Raw genomic sequence first — 15,946 nt, 5'->3', positions numbered from 1 at the left:
GACTGTTTAGGAGAGCTCCATCTTCTCCTCAGAGAATCACTCCTAATCAGCCAAACGCTCAAAATACCAACTGATTTAGGTGGGGATTAGGAGAGAATCACTTCTCCATTTACACTAGGAGCTGGGAGCTAAAAAAACCTGCTTCACCCTGCTCTATGTTATATTTTGGTGGAGATCAGCAGCGAATCAGCTCTCCACCCTTCTCCCTCATAGAAATCCAATGTAATCACTCTATCGGAGACGGTGAGCGAAGCTCTCCTAAACGGGGCCTAAAAGGAATAAGGATTCTTATGCACATCATATTTTACTTTCGACAATCCGCGGTGCTCCTCCCTGTCCCATCAGTGATCCAGGCTTTCTGTCGTGTAGAATTTATTTTTTAGTTGTTTTTGTCATGTTTTTTCTTGTCATACGTCTTTTTTCCTTTTTAATCATACGATTTTTTCTTCCGCCAGCAGCTAGTTTTCTGAAGAAAACTAAGAGTAGAAGGGAGATATAAAGATAGTAATAACAGCAATAACAATAATAGTAAATGTGGAAAACAAAGAAAAAAAAAAGGCAACATCGTGGGCCTTCGAAACTTGACTGAGCTGTATGCGAGCTACTAGTGTAATCTTGGCAAAGCTGCCATGTGAAAAATTGAGAGAGACCACCCATCATAATTATCAACAGACAGATCAGACCCCTAAAATATCAGCGATGAAGTCCTCCGAACTTGAATAAGAGACTAGAATTACATATTTTGTGGGTTTTCAAAGATAGGGAAATATTTAACTTTACAAATCCATAGTACCAAAATTAAAGTTATGGTATAGCTAGAAACAAATATGTTAATTATTATTGTATATTGCACTTTTGATATCAAAGTATGGAACGTTTCCTTGGATATTAACTCTTTCACATACTCTTGCGAGTTAAAGTAGTGTGTCTAGGCACGATAAAAAGTTCATTTCCAATAGTTTTAGAATGCATGGCATAATTATTAGATAAATCTCCAAATCTCCCGTGCTTGAGTAAGAGTAATACGTGTCCAGGTGTATGATCATGTACATGCCCATGTGCATGATTATATGTAGTTTTGGTGATTTAGATGACAACCCGATCATAACATATGTGTTAAGATATGTTAGACATGCTCCAATAGGTCTAGGGATGCAAGGGAAAATATGGTTCGAATCCCGACCAAGAAACTAAGTCAAAATAAAGAAATTAGCAAAAATGAGAGCCCGATCGGACTAGTGGCAATGGCATGAATACTCAACATGCCAGACGATCGACTAGCGAGTTAGTGGCACTGTGCTTGAGCATTGAACAAGGCTTGTTTGGCAGAGCTCCCAAAGCAGCTTCTAGGCTGAATCTAGGAGGAGCTCTGCCAAACCGTTTTTTAATGATAAGTGAATGTTTAAAATGAACTAGGAGGCCATGAGATGAAAGAAGTAGCTTCTTCTGATTCATTCCATGCATATAGTTTATTCAAGAGAATCATAGAGAATTATTTTTAGTCAAAAAACCACTTTTCTTAGAGAATCAACTTCCATAGAGAATTTGGAGCAGGAACCAAACAACCCGTAACAACTTATGCAGAGACAATTATGTGCTAGCGTCTATGTGGAAACTTATAACGTAGATGTTCTCCAACTTATTATAAATAGTTGTTGCAACATCTATATGGATTAGCAACATGTTATGAATGTGTTTAGAAAAAAATTCTATGAATATGTCATAACATGTGATTGGTGGTGTGTATAGATCATAAGCAAAAAATAAGCTACAAACCTAGGGCGAACCATAAATACAACCCCTACAATAATTCTCGATCGTAACAAGTTGTAAATTGGGAGGAGGGCCAACCATAACCAAAACTCTTGCACCGTCTCTTAATCACAACGAGCTGCATTGGGGGAACCATAGGGAAGGTTTGGGACCGCAGTGTGGCGGCCACGTGAAAGCTCTAGTTTGGTTTTGGTTAATTGATGAAACCCTAAGTGCTAACCTAGTTTATCAAAGTGATTATGAGATAGGTAGCACTACTCCAAGTGATGAAGCAATGGCGAAGATCATGACGATGGTGATGGCATGATGATGATCAAATGCTTGAACTTGAAAAGAAGAAAGAGAAAAACAAAAGGCTCAAGGCAAAGGTATAAATAGTAGGAGCCATTTTGTTTCGGTGATCAAGACACTTAGCGAGTGTGATCACATTTAGGTTAGATAGCCGTACTATTAAGAGGGATAAAACTCATATTGAAATGCGGTTATCAAAGTGCCACTAGATGCTCTAACTCATTGCATATGCATTTAGGATCTAGTGGAGTGCTAACACCCTTGAAAACGTTTGTGAAAATATGTTAACACATGTGCACAAGGTGATACACTTGGTGGTTGGCACATTTGAGCAAGGGTTAGGAACTTCACCGGCGGAGTGTGCGGACAGTCCGACGGTGCCACCGGCGCCCTAGACAGAAAAGATGGAGGTCACTGTAAGTGACCGGACGCTGGTCTCTAAAGGACCGGCGTGTCCGGTCAGTAGCAGCAGAAAAAGCACAGCGTCGGTCATCGACCGAACGCTGGCCAGCTGCGTCCGGTCACACTGACATGGTCGCGCACAGAGGAGTCGCTGAGTGATCGGACGCTGGGTGTGTCCGGTCGAGCATGACCGGACGCGCCCGATCATGAAAAGCCATCTCTGGATGCTTACTGGAAACGACCGGACGCTGGGGTTCAGCGTCCGGTCACTTTGAGCTGCAGCGTCCGGTCATCACTTGACCGTTAAGATCGGGCGATCGACGTTTGAAGCCGATGACACATGGCAAGCATCGGGCGACCGAACGCTGGGGTTCTGCGTCCGGTCGAACTGACCGGAGCGTCCGGTCACTCCGAGTTGTGCCCAGTTAAGGGGTACAACGGCTCTATTTCGTGGGGGCTTCTATTTAAGCCCCATGGCTGGCTCAAGCTCACTCTCTTGGCCATTTGTATTGACATAGCAACCTTGTGAGCTTAGCCAAAGCCCTCCCACTCATCTCCATCATTGTTTTATCATCATTGTGAGATTGGGAGAGAATCCAAGTGCATTGCTTGAGTGATTGCATCTAGTGGCACTTGGCATTCGTGTTTCGCTGCGGGATTCACTTATTACTCTTGGTGGTTGCCGCCACCTAGACGGCTTGGAGCAGCGAGGATCGTTGAGCGGAGGTTGGTGATTGTCTCCGGCTCCGATCGTGGTGATTGTGAGGGGTCTTGTGCCTTCCCTGGCGAAGAGTCGAAAGGTAACTCTAGTGGATTGCTCGTGTCATTGAGTTACCTCACTTGTGGGTAGGTTCTTGCGGTGTCCAATTGTGTGGACGAGGTTCGTGCAACACCTTTTAGCTGCCGAACCACCAAGTGTTGGTCGACACAACGGGGACTAGCATGCCGGCAAGCACAGTAACCTCGGGAGAAAAATTGGTTGTCTTTTGCCTTTTGGTATTCTCCCGGTGATTGATTTAGTATTCATCTTGTGATTGGTTCACTCCTCTACACGGCGGTATAATCACCCTACTCACTCATTTATATTCTTACAAACTAGTTGTGGCAATCTCTTTAGTGTAATTAGAATTGAGAGCTTGCTTTGTTATTTTAAGTTCATCTAGTGGAGCTCTTTAGAGTAACAAGATTGAGAGCTCTTAGTGAGTAGTAACATTGCAAGTTGTGTGTCTAGTAATTATTGCAACTAGAATTGTTGGATAGGTGGCTTGCAACCTGAAGGGACCATGACGCCTAAGAGGGGGGGGGGGGGGGTGAATTAGGCAACTTAAAAAATCTAACTCTAAACTATGGCCTCTTTTTCTAACCCTAGCAAAACCTATGCAATAGATAAGCTATCTAGATGTGCAACTATGGTTTTGCTAATGTGTTGCTATCTCTACCGCAAATGTAGTAAAGTAATCAATGTAAATGCGGAAGCTAAATAGCAAGGTCCAGATATGCAAACTCCCGTCGACGACTCCGGTATTTTTACCGAGGTATCGAGAAGCGCGCAAGCTTCCCCCTAGTCCTCGTTGGAGCCCCTCGCAAGGGCCAAGCTCCCGATCGGGTAACTCCGTGGATAGCCTCGGGCCTTCCCCACGCGCAAGTGGGTCTCTGATGTGCCTCTAGGCAAGCCTCTCCCGGATGCTCCCCGTCGTCTTCACTATCAAGCTTCTGGCCGAAACGCCGCGGGCCTTGTTCCCTCCGGTACATGGTGGCGGCCACACCACAAACGCGGTTGGTGTGATCTCGCAAGACTTCAAGCCCCTCCGATGTACAACACTTATGCTCGCAAGCACAGGGTGTCAAGAGGTATGCAAACCTCACTAAACACTAGGCAAACACCTAGAGCAAGCGCATAAGCGGTGGTCTAATCAACCTAAGCACTTCGCAAAGCACTTATGCTAATCACCTAATAAAACACTAAGCACTATGCATGTGGAGATCACTAAAATGGTGTATCAACACCCTTGGTATGTTTCCTCAGCTCCACACTCTTCAAATGGCCGGTTGGGGGTTGTATTTATAAGCCCCACTGAGAAAGTAGCCGTTGGGGTCGAACTCCCGCAATTCTGCTACTGACCGGACGCTGAATCGTCCTGACCGGACGCGTCTGGTCGTCCCGACCGTTGCAGCCGCGAACCACCGATCGAACGCTGCCAGCGTCCGGTCGCCTGCCACCGGACGCGTCTGGTCGCAGTTTCGCACGCCTGGAACCTCTCTGTACTCGATTGGACACTGATGCCCTGCGTCCGGTCGGTTGCCGCCAGCGTCCGGTCCAGCGTCTGGTCGCCTCTACGAGCTCGTTTCTTCGTGATCTTGCGTACGGCTTGGTTCCTATCTTCATGCTTGGACTTTGCTTGATCTCTTGGGTCTTCTCTTGTGCTCCTAAGGCCTTGCTTGAGGTGTTGATCATCGGATCATCACGTCGCCTTTGTCCAAGTCACGTCTTGCACCCTATTGAACTACAAAACAAACACTTGCAAATTCATTAGTCCAATTTGGTTGTGTTGGTCATCAAACACCAAAATCCAAAGTAAATGGGCCAAGGGTCCATTTTCCTTACAATCTCCCACTTTTTGGTGATTGATGCCAACACGACCAAAGCAAGCAAATAATTAGAATTTGGAAGTTAAAAACTACCTACTTGCTAGGTTGCAATGCAAAGGGCAAGGTTATATGATACTAAAAAATCCTACTCAGATACCAATCGAAGACCATCTTGCCCTTACAAAAGTCCCTATGTGTCATTATGGATTCTTACAAATTTTACCATTACTTAGTCTAATCCATAATCCACTTTCCTCCCTTTCTTGGATCATTGCCACTTGTAGACATCAACTTGATGCTTGCCTTTGGTCCTTCAAATTCTCCCCCTTTGGCATCAAACACCGAAAAGGAAGACATTAGTAGCACAAGGGAGGGTCAAATTTCGTGATCCTTTGTGTATAGAAAGAAATGGATCACAAAATTTGACTCTCACATTATATAGACTAAGCTCCCCCTAAATGTATGCATACATATGGTAGAAAGCAAAGCATATGCATAAAAAGCAATTTATTGCACAAGAGAATTTAATCTATATAATGCATGGAGAAAGCATATAAATATGAAATGAAATCAAAATGATGATGCCAATTAAAGAATGATGCTTAACTCCAGGGACTCCAATTTCCTTACAATGAGACTACTACACATGAGATAAGTTTAAAAAAAATGATACCATTTGAAAGTGTTAGTCTCAAAGCATCCAAGTTGTAGATTAAGCTCCCCCTAAATTTGTGCACACAAGTATTGAATACTTGTAAAATTTGTGCACATTGATTTAAGTATCAAAATACCACTTGAAAAATGATATTTGGGAGAGATTATCTATAATTTGGACTTTGGCACATATTAGATAGTTAATTGTAAAACAAGCTATGTGCCGTGCTCCTAAATAATTTTAAATCATGTAGGTTTGCTCTAAGGGTTGATAATGAAACCGAGCAAGCCTACCATATGATATACCTATTGAATGCATGACAAAGTATTTAAGCATGTAAATGCAAACATTAGGCATAAAAAATAACTAGATGCTTTAAGAGTATACCAATTGAAAGGCAATACCAATTAAAATAAATGCTAATTGAAAGTGATGATATCTAGTTACCTAACATGGGAAGGGGAATTTGGGTCCATAGTATTCACTAACCTACTTGGCATTGACTTTGATCATCATGATGCACCCCATGTAATGCACCCACACTTTGCCAAGTCTCTGAATTCCCCGAAATTTGACGGACTTTTTACTTCCCTTTCGGGATCCAAATCTTCTTGGTGCTCTTCATGTTGGAAATGATTTCCTTTGGCACCCAAAAGTGTTTGACCCCATTGTTGGCTTGCTTGTTCACCTTGATGGCCACCACCTTGTCATTTTTCTTCTTCTTCAAGAGATAAGGTGTGGAGGCCTTTTTGTCCACCTTGTTGGTGTAGGTGTTGGAGAGCTTGCTTGTTTGCTTTTTCTCCTTCTTCTTTCCTCCTCCCCCATTCTTCACTTTGCACTCATAGGACTTGTGGCCTTCTTTATGGCACACGTAGCAAACCATGGTTTGTTCTTCATCAAGCTTCTTTACTCCCTTGACGGTGTTATCTTGATGAAGTTGGGTTTGCTTCGCCTTGCCTTTCACTTGAGTCAAGTCCTTGGTGAGGCGAGCTACTTCTTGCTTGAGTTGCTCATTCTCTTTTGCAACCTCTTGTGTGCATGTATCTACAATCACTTTCTCAACACAAGCTTGGTTGCACAAAGGTGAGTCTAAACATAAATCGTTGCAAGAGGTAGATGCATCCTTTTTAATTATGTCATTTCTTTTAGATGCCTTGGTGGGGGTATTTTTTACGGCCTCAAGATTAGCAACTTTATTTGTTAGCTCATCATAATGTTTGCACATGATTTCCATTTTAGCAAGCAAACTTTGATAATCATTTTGTGAGCTAGCTAACTTTTCTTTTAATTTTTTATTTTTTTTTCAAGTTGCTTATCATTAATTGTGCATGCACTTGTTGTTGCACTAGCCTCAAGTTGCTCAATTTTAGTAGATAGTTCAACATTGAGATTTGCAAAGTTTTCATATTATTCAAGCAAATTCTTGTATGCTTCTTGTGAACTACCTAGCTCTTCTTTTAAAGTTTTGAGCTTCTTTTGTTGAGTAGTGCAAACTTTAGCATATTTAAGATTTTGTTGCACAATTGTATTGTAAGAAGGCAAATCATCATTACTATCACTCTCACTAGAGGATGAGCTTTTGTTACCTCGTGCCATAAGGCACACACGAGAAGAGCTTGATGATGAATGCTTGTGACCTCACCTCTTGTGATGATTTTCTTCTTCACTTGAAGAATTATCCCATGACCTTATTGTTGTGAGGGCTTTGTTCTTGCACGCCTTCTTCTTTGTCTTGGGTGTGGGCTTGTTTGGACAAACTTCCACAAAGTGCCCCAACTCGCCGCATCCATAGCATCCCCTCTTTCTTTGCTCGTTTCTTTGATTAGTGAAAACGAGGTCTTGAATTTGGATGGGTACACCCTTGACATTGAGCCTTTGGATCATCTTATCCACCTTGTTGATTAATTTGATTGATTCTTCATCAAGGTCGGAGGTGGAGGAGGAAGATTGATCATCATCACTTGAATCATCATCATCCTCATCTTCTTCTTCACTTGAGGAGCTTGAGCTTGAGCTTGACTCAACTTTCTTGCCCTTCATCTTCTTCTTCTCGCTACAAGCGAGAGCTTTGCCTTTGCTTGATGAAGATGCTTCTTCTTGACCCATCTTACGTGACATTTCAAATGCCACTAGCTTTCCAATGACAATGCCCGGGGTCATGGTGCTCAAGTTCTCCATGTTGTGAAGGATGGTGATGATGCTTGCATATTTCTTTTGTGGTAGAACGGAGATGATCTTCCTCACTATGTCCGCATCATCTAGCTTTAATAATCCTATTGAATGGAGCTCATTGATGATTAGATTCAAACGAGAATACATATCACGAACAAGCTCATCATCATTCATAGCAAAGGAATCATAATTTTGCTTGGCTAGACAATGTTTTTGCTCACGGACATTACTTGTGCCGTCATGGAGCTCTTGGAGTTTTAACCAAATTTCATGTGCCGTATTTAAGGTGAACACTTGGTTAAACACATCCATGCTAAAAGATTTAAACAAGCAATTCTTAGCTCTAGCATTAAAATGCATTTCTTTTTCGTCACTCTTTGTGGGTTTTTTGGGATTCTTGATGGGTTTCATCCCGTCACGAGTGACTCTCCATACACCCAAATCAACCGCCTCAAGGTGGCAAGCCATTCTAGCTTTATAGTATGGGAAGTTAGTGCCGTCAAATTGTGGAGGCCTAGCGGTATCCATCCCAACCACTCTACAATAGCGTTGGCTCAACGGCGGTTAAGCCAAGGGTCCAATTATGAGCCAACCTATCTCTGATACCAATTGAAGGGACCGTGACGCCTAAGAGGGGGGGTAAATTAGGCAACTTAAAAAATCTAACTCTAAACTATGGCCTCTTTTCTAACCCTAGCAAAACCTATGCAATAGATAAGCTATCTAGATGTGCAACTATGATTTTGCTAGTGTGTTGCTATCTCTACCGCAAATGTAGTAAAGTAATCAATGTAAATGCGGAAGCTAAAGAGCAAGGTAGAGATATGCAAACTCCCATCGACGACTCCGGTATTTTTACCGAGGTATCGAGAAGCGCGCAAGCTTCCCCCTAGTCCTCGTTGGAGCCCCTCGCAAGGAATCCCTCGCAAGGGCCAAGCTCTCGGTCGGGTAACTCCGTGGATAGCCTCGGGCCTTCCCCACGCGCAAGTGGGTCTCCGATGTGCCTCTAGGCAAGCCTCTCCCGGATGCTCCCCGTCGTCTTCACTATCAAGCTTCCGGCCGAAACGCCGCGGGCCTTGTTCCCTCCGGTACACGGTGGCGGCCACACCACAAACGCGGTTGGTGTGATCTCACAAGACTTCAAGCCCCTCCGATGTACAACACTTGTGCTCGCAAGCACAGGGTGGTAAGAGGTATGCAAACCTCACTAAACACTAGGCAAACACCTAGAGCAAGCGCATAAGCGGTGGTCTAATCAACCTAAGCACTTCGCAAAGCACTTATGCTAATCACCTAATAAAACACTAAGCACTATGCATGTGGAGATCACTAAAATGGTGTATCAACACCCTTGGTATGTTTTCTCAGCTCCACACTCTTCAAATGACTGGTTGGGGTTGTATTTATAAGCCCCACTGAGAAAGTAGCCGTTGGGGTCGAACTCCCGCAATTCTGCTACTGACCGGACGCTGAATCGTCCTGACCGGACGCGTCCGGTCGTCTCGACCGTTGCAGTCGCGAACCACCGATCGGACACTGCCAGCGTCCGGTTGCAGTTTCGCGCGCCTAGAACCTCTCTGTACTCGATCGGACGCTGATGCCCTGCGTCCGGTCGGTTGCCGCCAGCGTCCGGTCGCCTCTACGAGCTCGTTTCTTCGCGATCTTGCGTACGGCTTGGTTCCTATCTTCATGCTTGGACTTTGCTTGATCTCTTGGGTCTTCTCTTGTGCTCCTAAGGCCTTGCTTGAGGTGTTGATCATCGGATCATCACGTCGCATTCGTCCAAGTCACGTCTTGCACCCTATTGAACTACAAAACAAACACTTGTAAATTCATTAGTCCAATTTGGTTGTGTTAGTCATCAAACACCAAAATCCAAAGTAAATGGGCCAATGGTCCATTTTCCTTACACAACCCTTGTAGAGCTAGAGCAAGTTTGTATTTCGTTGTTTGTCGTACTAATCAAATTGCTCTAGTTGATTTATAGATTTTTTAAATAGGCTATTCACCCCCCTCTAGCCATATTAGGACCTTTCACCGCGTGGTGTGGTATTACGACCATGTCCTCCCACATGCAGCACAAGAAAGGTGAGCAGTAGTTCATTCTCGTGGTGGTTGCGTCTCACGCGCCGAAAAAAAATCATCGATTCTTGTGAGGCGTTTAGGGATTTTTTTCGATTCTTGCAATAGAGCAGTTGCAGATCTGATTTTAATCGTAAACAAACACACCCATAGTCACAACATCTGCTACAGATTCTAAAAAGTAGCAACCCTAATCAATAAGCACGAGTATACATGGCTAGTATTTGATGATTAGTAGCAACCTTAATCAATATAGATGCTATAATCCTAATCAATATACACAAGTATGCAGGAGTAACAGGACCCATGTTTGAGAAACCTAAAAAGAAGCAATCCTAATTAATGTGGATGTTGTAACCCTAATCAGTATACATGAGTATACTAGACCCGTGTTTGATAATTCTACAAAGTAGCAACCTGATGAGAGTCAGATAGGGCAAACTCATATCCCTAATCAGCCTCTTGTGGCTTCTAATCAATGTGCTCGCTACAAACCTAATCAGTATGGGTGTAATGACCCCTAATCAGTATGGATGCTACAAACCTAAATCGCTAAAAATCGGAACAGATTATTCAATATTCCAACCGTTTGCATTGGTCTCTTGAGATCTGACCAGCTCATCTTCCAGGTATGTTCACTTCATCACTAGCGACGCGATCAGCTTAGAACATCTCCGGGAGTTTTATAAAACAACTTTGTATTTTGATTTTTTTAGCAAAAAAAAAAAGTCGTTTTCAACCGTTTGGTAAAAGAACTTCTTAAAAATAACAAGTTATCAAATATCCTCTCTAACTTATAAGTATCTATAGTTGAGAGGAACTCTATATCCGCTCATCATCCAATGTTTTTCTTGGACTAAATTGGATGCATGAGTAACTAAGAAAATAAAGGGTTACAGGGTGAGAAAGTGGTAAGAGACAAAGAAACTATTAAAAGAAGTTTGGTTAGTTAGAAGTAGTTTGGGGTTTCCAATGCAAAATTGTTTAGAAAGCTAGTATAGAAAATTATTGGAGAGGAAAATAAATTATGATCGCTACTTATTTTGTTAACTCGTTAAATGTATTGATTTAGCAAGTTAATTATAGAAAACACTAGAGTTACATCTATCTATCTATATATATAATGATTCTGATCAGAAAACCCTCAGGTGCTTGCAAATGTGACAGGTTTCTATATGTCAATGTTTGTACGAGTGGATCTTGAAGGTCATTATTGTATATTAACTAAAACAGCCAACATAGTTCTATGTAGAAAAACTCAACAACGGGCGAAGGGCGTATATATCGACAGCCATTTCGCTAGTACCACGATTTCCGATTCAGAAGCTACAGGATTTAAACGGAGATGCAGCCATCCTGAAGACCAGATCAGACAAGAGCATGAATAGCACACGTCCACACCAAAAGCAGGGCAGGGCGAGGCACTACATTGCTTGTGTCCTAGCAAGTAGCAGGAACTACACAAAACAATGGACAAGATTGCGACGACCACAACGAAATCAATGGTCAGAAAAAGTAGTTCGCAATTCCTTCAAAAAAAAAAGTAGTTCGCAAAGACAGCAGCATGTGGCCCGCTATAGCTCTCCAACAGTCAGTCCAAGGAACAAGCAGACATCATGCTACAGACGGAGACGGGCATCACAAGATCTGCCCCAGAGAGGTAAACACAACACAGTGGAACAGAGAACTGCAGCAATCTTTGAAGGACTGCAGGCCAGTGCTTCCAGCTACATTCTCCCTAACCACCAAAACTACGACGCTATGCAGTGACAATAAGCTCAAGAACAAAGCAACCCATGCCGTAATGCTCCAAGGAATATATTATCAAAATGCGCTTGCAGAAACACTATTGATGAAAGGTGGCAGCAAAGAGTTGAACTGGTAGTGCCCAGCTATGTCGAACTCAAAAACTGACTCGCATTTAACAGTACACCATGATGCAACATAGATAGAGCTACTTAAAAGAAGATCTAAAAAAACAGACATAGGGTCAACCAACTCAGCTTCTCGCTTCTCTTCTGTGGTTGATGAGTGATGATCCATGCGGAAAGCACTTGGCAGTCGGTGTGGGTGCTGCGGCAGTGCGGCACTGCCTTCTTCCCAACCAGTGTCAGCTAGAGCAGCCGGATCCCACACATCAGCACCTGCAGGAGCTGCATTTCGAATGAACAAAAAGCTTATTAGGTTCCTCGTTACAACCTCTGAAGAGCTTATGAATTTCAAGTGCAGCAATAAAACAACCAATCCCTTTTGAGCCTCCTGAAATGATATCCAGGTGGGCTCCGTCAAAGGCGTCAACCATAAAAAAACAAGAGTCAAAAAACAACCAACCCTTTGACCATAAGTATGATCAGAACATATAGTAAGTTATGCCCAGTTCGAGGAAAAAAAAAGACAGGTATAGGACACAGAGAAAGGGCTAAAGTGCTATTTTAACAGGAAACTTGTACACAGTTGATTGCTATGACTATGATAACTAGAATGAATCAACATAGCATAAACTCTGGATAGAAATGCATCACTCATTCAAATAAATTCAGTAATAACTAGTTGAACATAAATAAGAATTAAAAGATACAGAAAGAAAAGCTCACATGGAGCAGCAACCCCATTCAGCACAAACAGGTGCTGCAGGGAGCGAAACAGGTGGAACCTCTCCTGCACCCCATTGGTCAACTACTCAGCTCCCCAGTTATCAGAGGAGGGAGCATCATCGGCTTACCCAGAAACCGGCTTGTTCGGCTTGTTTTTTCAGCCGGAACAGTATTTTTCTATCACATCAGTTCAGCCAGAATAGTATTTTCAGCCAGTTTCAGCCAAGATTCAGCAAGTCGAACGGGTTCATAATCAGCAACTGCAGCATAGTCAAGAGCAACAGGAGCCTCCTCTTCTTCCAGCTCGTTTGTTTCCACTGGATCCCAACGAAAGAAAAGATCAACCTAGAAAAGGAGAAACAACCCCAACAGATATGAAATAAGTGGACAACAAAACTGTTGCTTAAGATCATCAAAGTTTACTATGACTTCCCACTTATGTCCTGGGAGAACTGTGACATGCATCTGTACAACCATTCTTTCAAGCAGCCAGAAGTCGCAACCAATGCTCTACTTAGTACTTACCCCTGTTGTTGGCAGGAAATGCCAGTATGAACATAGTCCATGGGAGAATCAGTGTTGCAGAAGGCAATGGTGGGGGATGTTCCCAAAAGCAGACTCGATGGGCAATGCACAAATAAACTTTACAAGGTGGCTCATGTCCAAGAGTCCATGGTACAAAAGCTCGCAATCAAAAGAAAGGTACATGATGGACAGTCTTGGGAATCGAACAGGATGAGAAGAGATGGTAAGCTGAATGAGGTGGTAGCTGTGCATCACCAAACTAGACTTCTAAGCCTTCCCACCCTTCGAAGTGGTCATATGAAGCACCATTATTTTCTTACAGCCGAGGTACTTTCCATCAACTAATACTGGCATTGTCTTACCTTCCTTGTGCCAATGGACATCAGCAAGATGTCAGTGTTTAGCTTTCAACACATTCTTATCCCAGTGTTATATTATAGACCTTAAATATTATGTGGAAGAAGTGTTGATACACTTCCATTTTCTAACACCTGAAATGGATAGAATCAATTTAAGAAGATTGCCAAACAAAAAGTGGAGTATCAAAGCCAAAAGTATTCCATGAGACGGTGAAATATCTGTTTGCGAAAAGGCCAGTGAGTCAGTAACAAACCAGTGAGATGGATCAAATTTTGCACCTTTAGGCAATCCTGTATCAAAAACACGATCATCAGAGGATAACACTGAGATAGCATCTTACAAACATTGTGCATCAACGTTGATTTGTAGTTAATGAAACACCCACAACTAAAGCCCCATACTATATGCAAAAGTAAGACCATTTCTGATAATAGGTTCATAAAACATTTAACAGGTCATGAGCTGGATCAAATGAATGAAAGTTAATGTGACATTTATAAATTATTTGCATCTAAGCAAGGAACATAGGCAGAGCTGCTTTTGCTAAAATATATCACAATTCAATTGCTAGGAGCAAAATTAACTTGTGGTTCCTCAAAATTGGCTAAAGAAGTTCAAAAGGAAGGGGATGGAAGTTTGGGTTAAATTAAATCAAATTTGGGGGTAAAGATAAGTTCAAAAGGTAGCTATTCTAGCCATACTGCCATGCCTGTGATTTGTCTTAAATTAATTAAATAACTACGGCTAAAGATATTTCCATAGGATTTTTCTAGTATGTAAAACAGCACATCCTGGGAGAGGGGGTCTCACTGACCCTGCGAGTGACCTGGAAGGATCTTGCTGGATGGAAGCTAGATTTTCTTGGCGGGTTATTGAGACTGTCAGAAGGAAAATAATTGAATGCGCAAAAGATAAGTATGAAGTTCATGTTTCAGCAACACAACTTGGAATCGGATAAAATGCACATATAATCTGAAAAGTGCTGACATTACTCAATGTCTTAATGTAATAAGGTTGAACCAGAGTGACATTGGCAGTGCTAACTAGAAGTGAATCAGAGGATGCCACACACATCATGGTTTCAAAGGCGACTAGGTGTCCAGGCGAGTGCTAGGCGACAAGGCGCCACTGTTCCCAAGGCAAGCTGGGTACGCCTGGACGTCTAGGCGACGCCTTTGAAACAGGGGCAGACATGATTAAGCATGTTCTTACTTGTGCATTTATCCACAAAGATAAAGGAAGACAAAAAAAACAAGTTTTACCTATTTCTAAATTTTTCTAATGGAACCTTTAGGGAGTACTCCAATTATGCGTTAGGAGTCGAACTTGTATTTATCACGCCATTAACCATAAGTTGCTGCATAATTTTCAAAATGGACCTCAATGAAAATAAGGACCAATAGAGATCAACTGCATTAATGTAATATAAATTAGCTTAGTATAGTGGACCTGTTCAGTAACAGGGACGTAGATGTAACCTTCGGCAGGAGTTTTTTTTTTTTTTTGAAAGTCACCGGGGGATGAAAACTGACCTGAATAAGGTGCAGGGACAAGGGTTAGAACCCTGGCCGCCCGGCTCAACCACAGGGAGCCTTGCCACCGACCTTCGGCAGGAGTTAAGCTTACAATTTAGTCCAGAGTTGTTGCTACCTGACTTATAATAATGAATCAAGAAATCAAGTGTACTATAGCACAATTCCACCTGGGTTATAGTAATTCAACAAACGCCTTGTGTGCATAATAATAAACTGGAACCACACAGACTCAATGCCTCAACCGAATCATGAATAGCAATTCGCACAGATAAAGACTAACTTGCCCCTGCAATTGCAGTGAAGACACGAAGCAATAGTACCCCGAACTATGGAGGTAGAGGCGTACACACACCTCACCTCGACCATCTGGACGGAGCCGCCGAGCGGGCCTGAACGAAGAATCCTGCGAGCTGGGCGCTGTCAACTCTGAAAGGTAGGTTGCCACGAAGAACATCAGATCCTCTGAGAAGCCTTCCTCCTCACCGCCGGCTTGCACCTCCGCGGCTCCGCCACGGTAGTGGCCGCGCGCACGGGCGCGAGCGGCCTCCAGCCCGCCGCAGCGGAGCGGCGGCCGGCGCCTTCGATGGGGGATGTGGGCTTGGGCCTCAGATAGCGCGCATGGCATGACACTGCGGCCAGCGCCTTCGATGGGGGATGTGGGCTTGGGCCTCAGATAGCGCGCATGGCATGACGCACGTGGGTTGTGGACTATAGTCTTATAGGTGTGTCCATCCCATTTCACGACTAGACCATCCGGGCTCCGTTATTTTTTTTTTGGGGCCGTGGAAAGTCCCCTGGTCTGTACCGTCCACCCAAACGGCCAGCCCAACCTTCTCTCAGTTACCTCGGGTTTGGACTGGACTGGACTGGAGCATGCTGTTTGGATCTGACCCAGCAGACTTGTTCTTCTGTTGCTAAAAAAAAGACTTGTTCTTCTAAAAAACAAGCAGACTTGTGTATTTTTTTAT

The 15,946-nt window shown here is 43.2% G+C and overlaps 1 protein-coding gene across 1 annotated transcript; it reads right to left on the bottom strand.

The window, feature by feature from the left end:
- Positions 1-11,761: 11,761 nt before the first annotated feature.
- On the bottom strand, positions 11,762-15,603 carry LOC136539742 (uncharacterized). Its single transcript, XM_066531713.1, has 6 exons — positions 15,331-15,603; positions 14,976-15,097; positions 14,258-14,321; positions 13,697-13,733; positions 12,559-13,574; positions 11,762-12,117 (listed from the first exon to the last, which is right to left on the bottom strand). Exons 1-5 carry the CDS (start codon positions 15,601-15,603, stop codon positions 13,534-13,536), a joined length of 537 nt encoding a protein of 178 aa, XP_066387810.1. The 3' UTR covers positions 11,762-12,117; positions 12,559-13,533.
- Positions 15,604-15,946: the final 343 nt, after the last annotated feature.

The sequence above is a fragment of the Miscanthus floridulus genome, chromosome 2, assembly GCF_019320115.1.
Source record: "Miscanthus floridulus cultivar M001 chromosome 2, ASM1932011v1, whole genome shotgun sequence".
Taxonomy (NCBI): domain Eukaryota; kingdom Viridiplantae; phylum Streptophyta; class Magnoliopsida; order Poales; family Poaceae; genus Miscanthus; species Miscanthus floridulus.
This window is presented reverse-complemented; position numbering and strand designations above follow the sequence as displayed.

Bases quoted from the DNA above. Each gene is read 5' to 3' on its own strand.
- LOC136539742 (XM_066531713.1), bottom strand. From the start codon at position 15,603: ATGCCATGCGCGCTATCTGAGGCCCAAGCCCACATCCCCCATCGAAGG. The intron at 15,098-15,330 runs GTGTGTGTACGC...CATTATTATAAG, and splicing joins GTCCAGATGGTCGAGGTGAG to TCAGGTAGCAACAACTCTGG. The intron at 13,734-14,257 runs GTCAGTGAGACC...TTTTTGATACAG, and splicing joins CCTTCCAGGTCACTCGCAGG to GATTGCCTAAAGGTGCAAAA.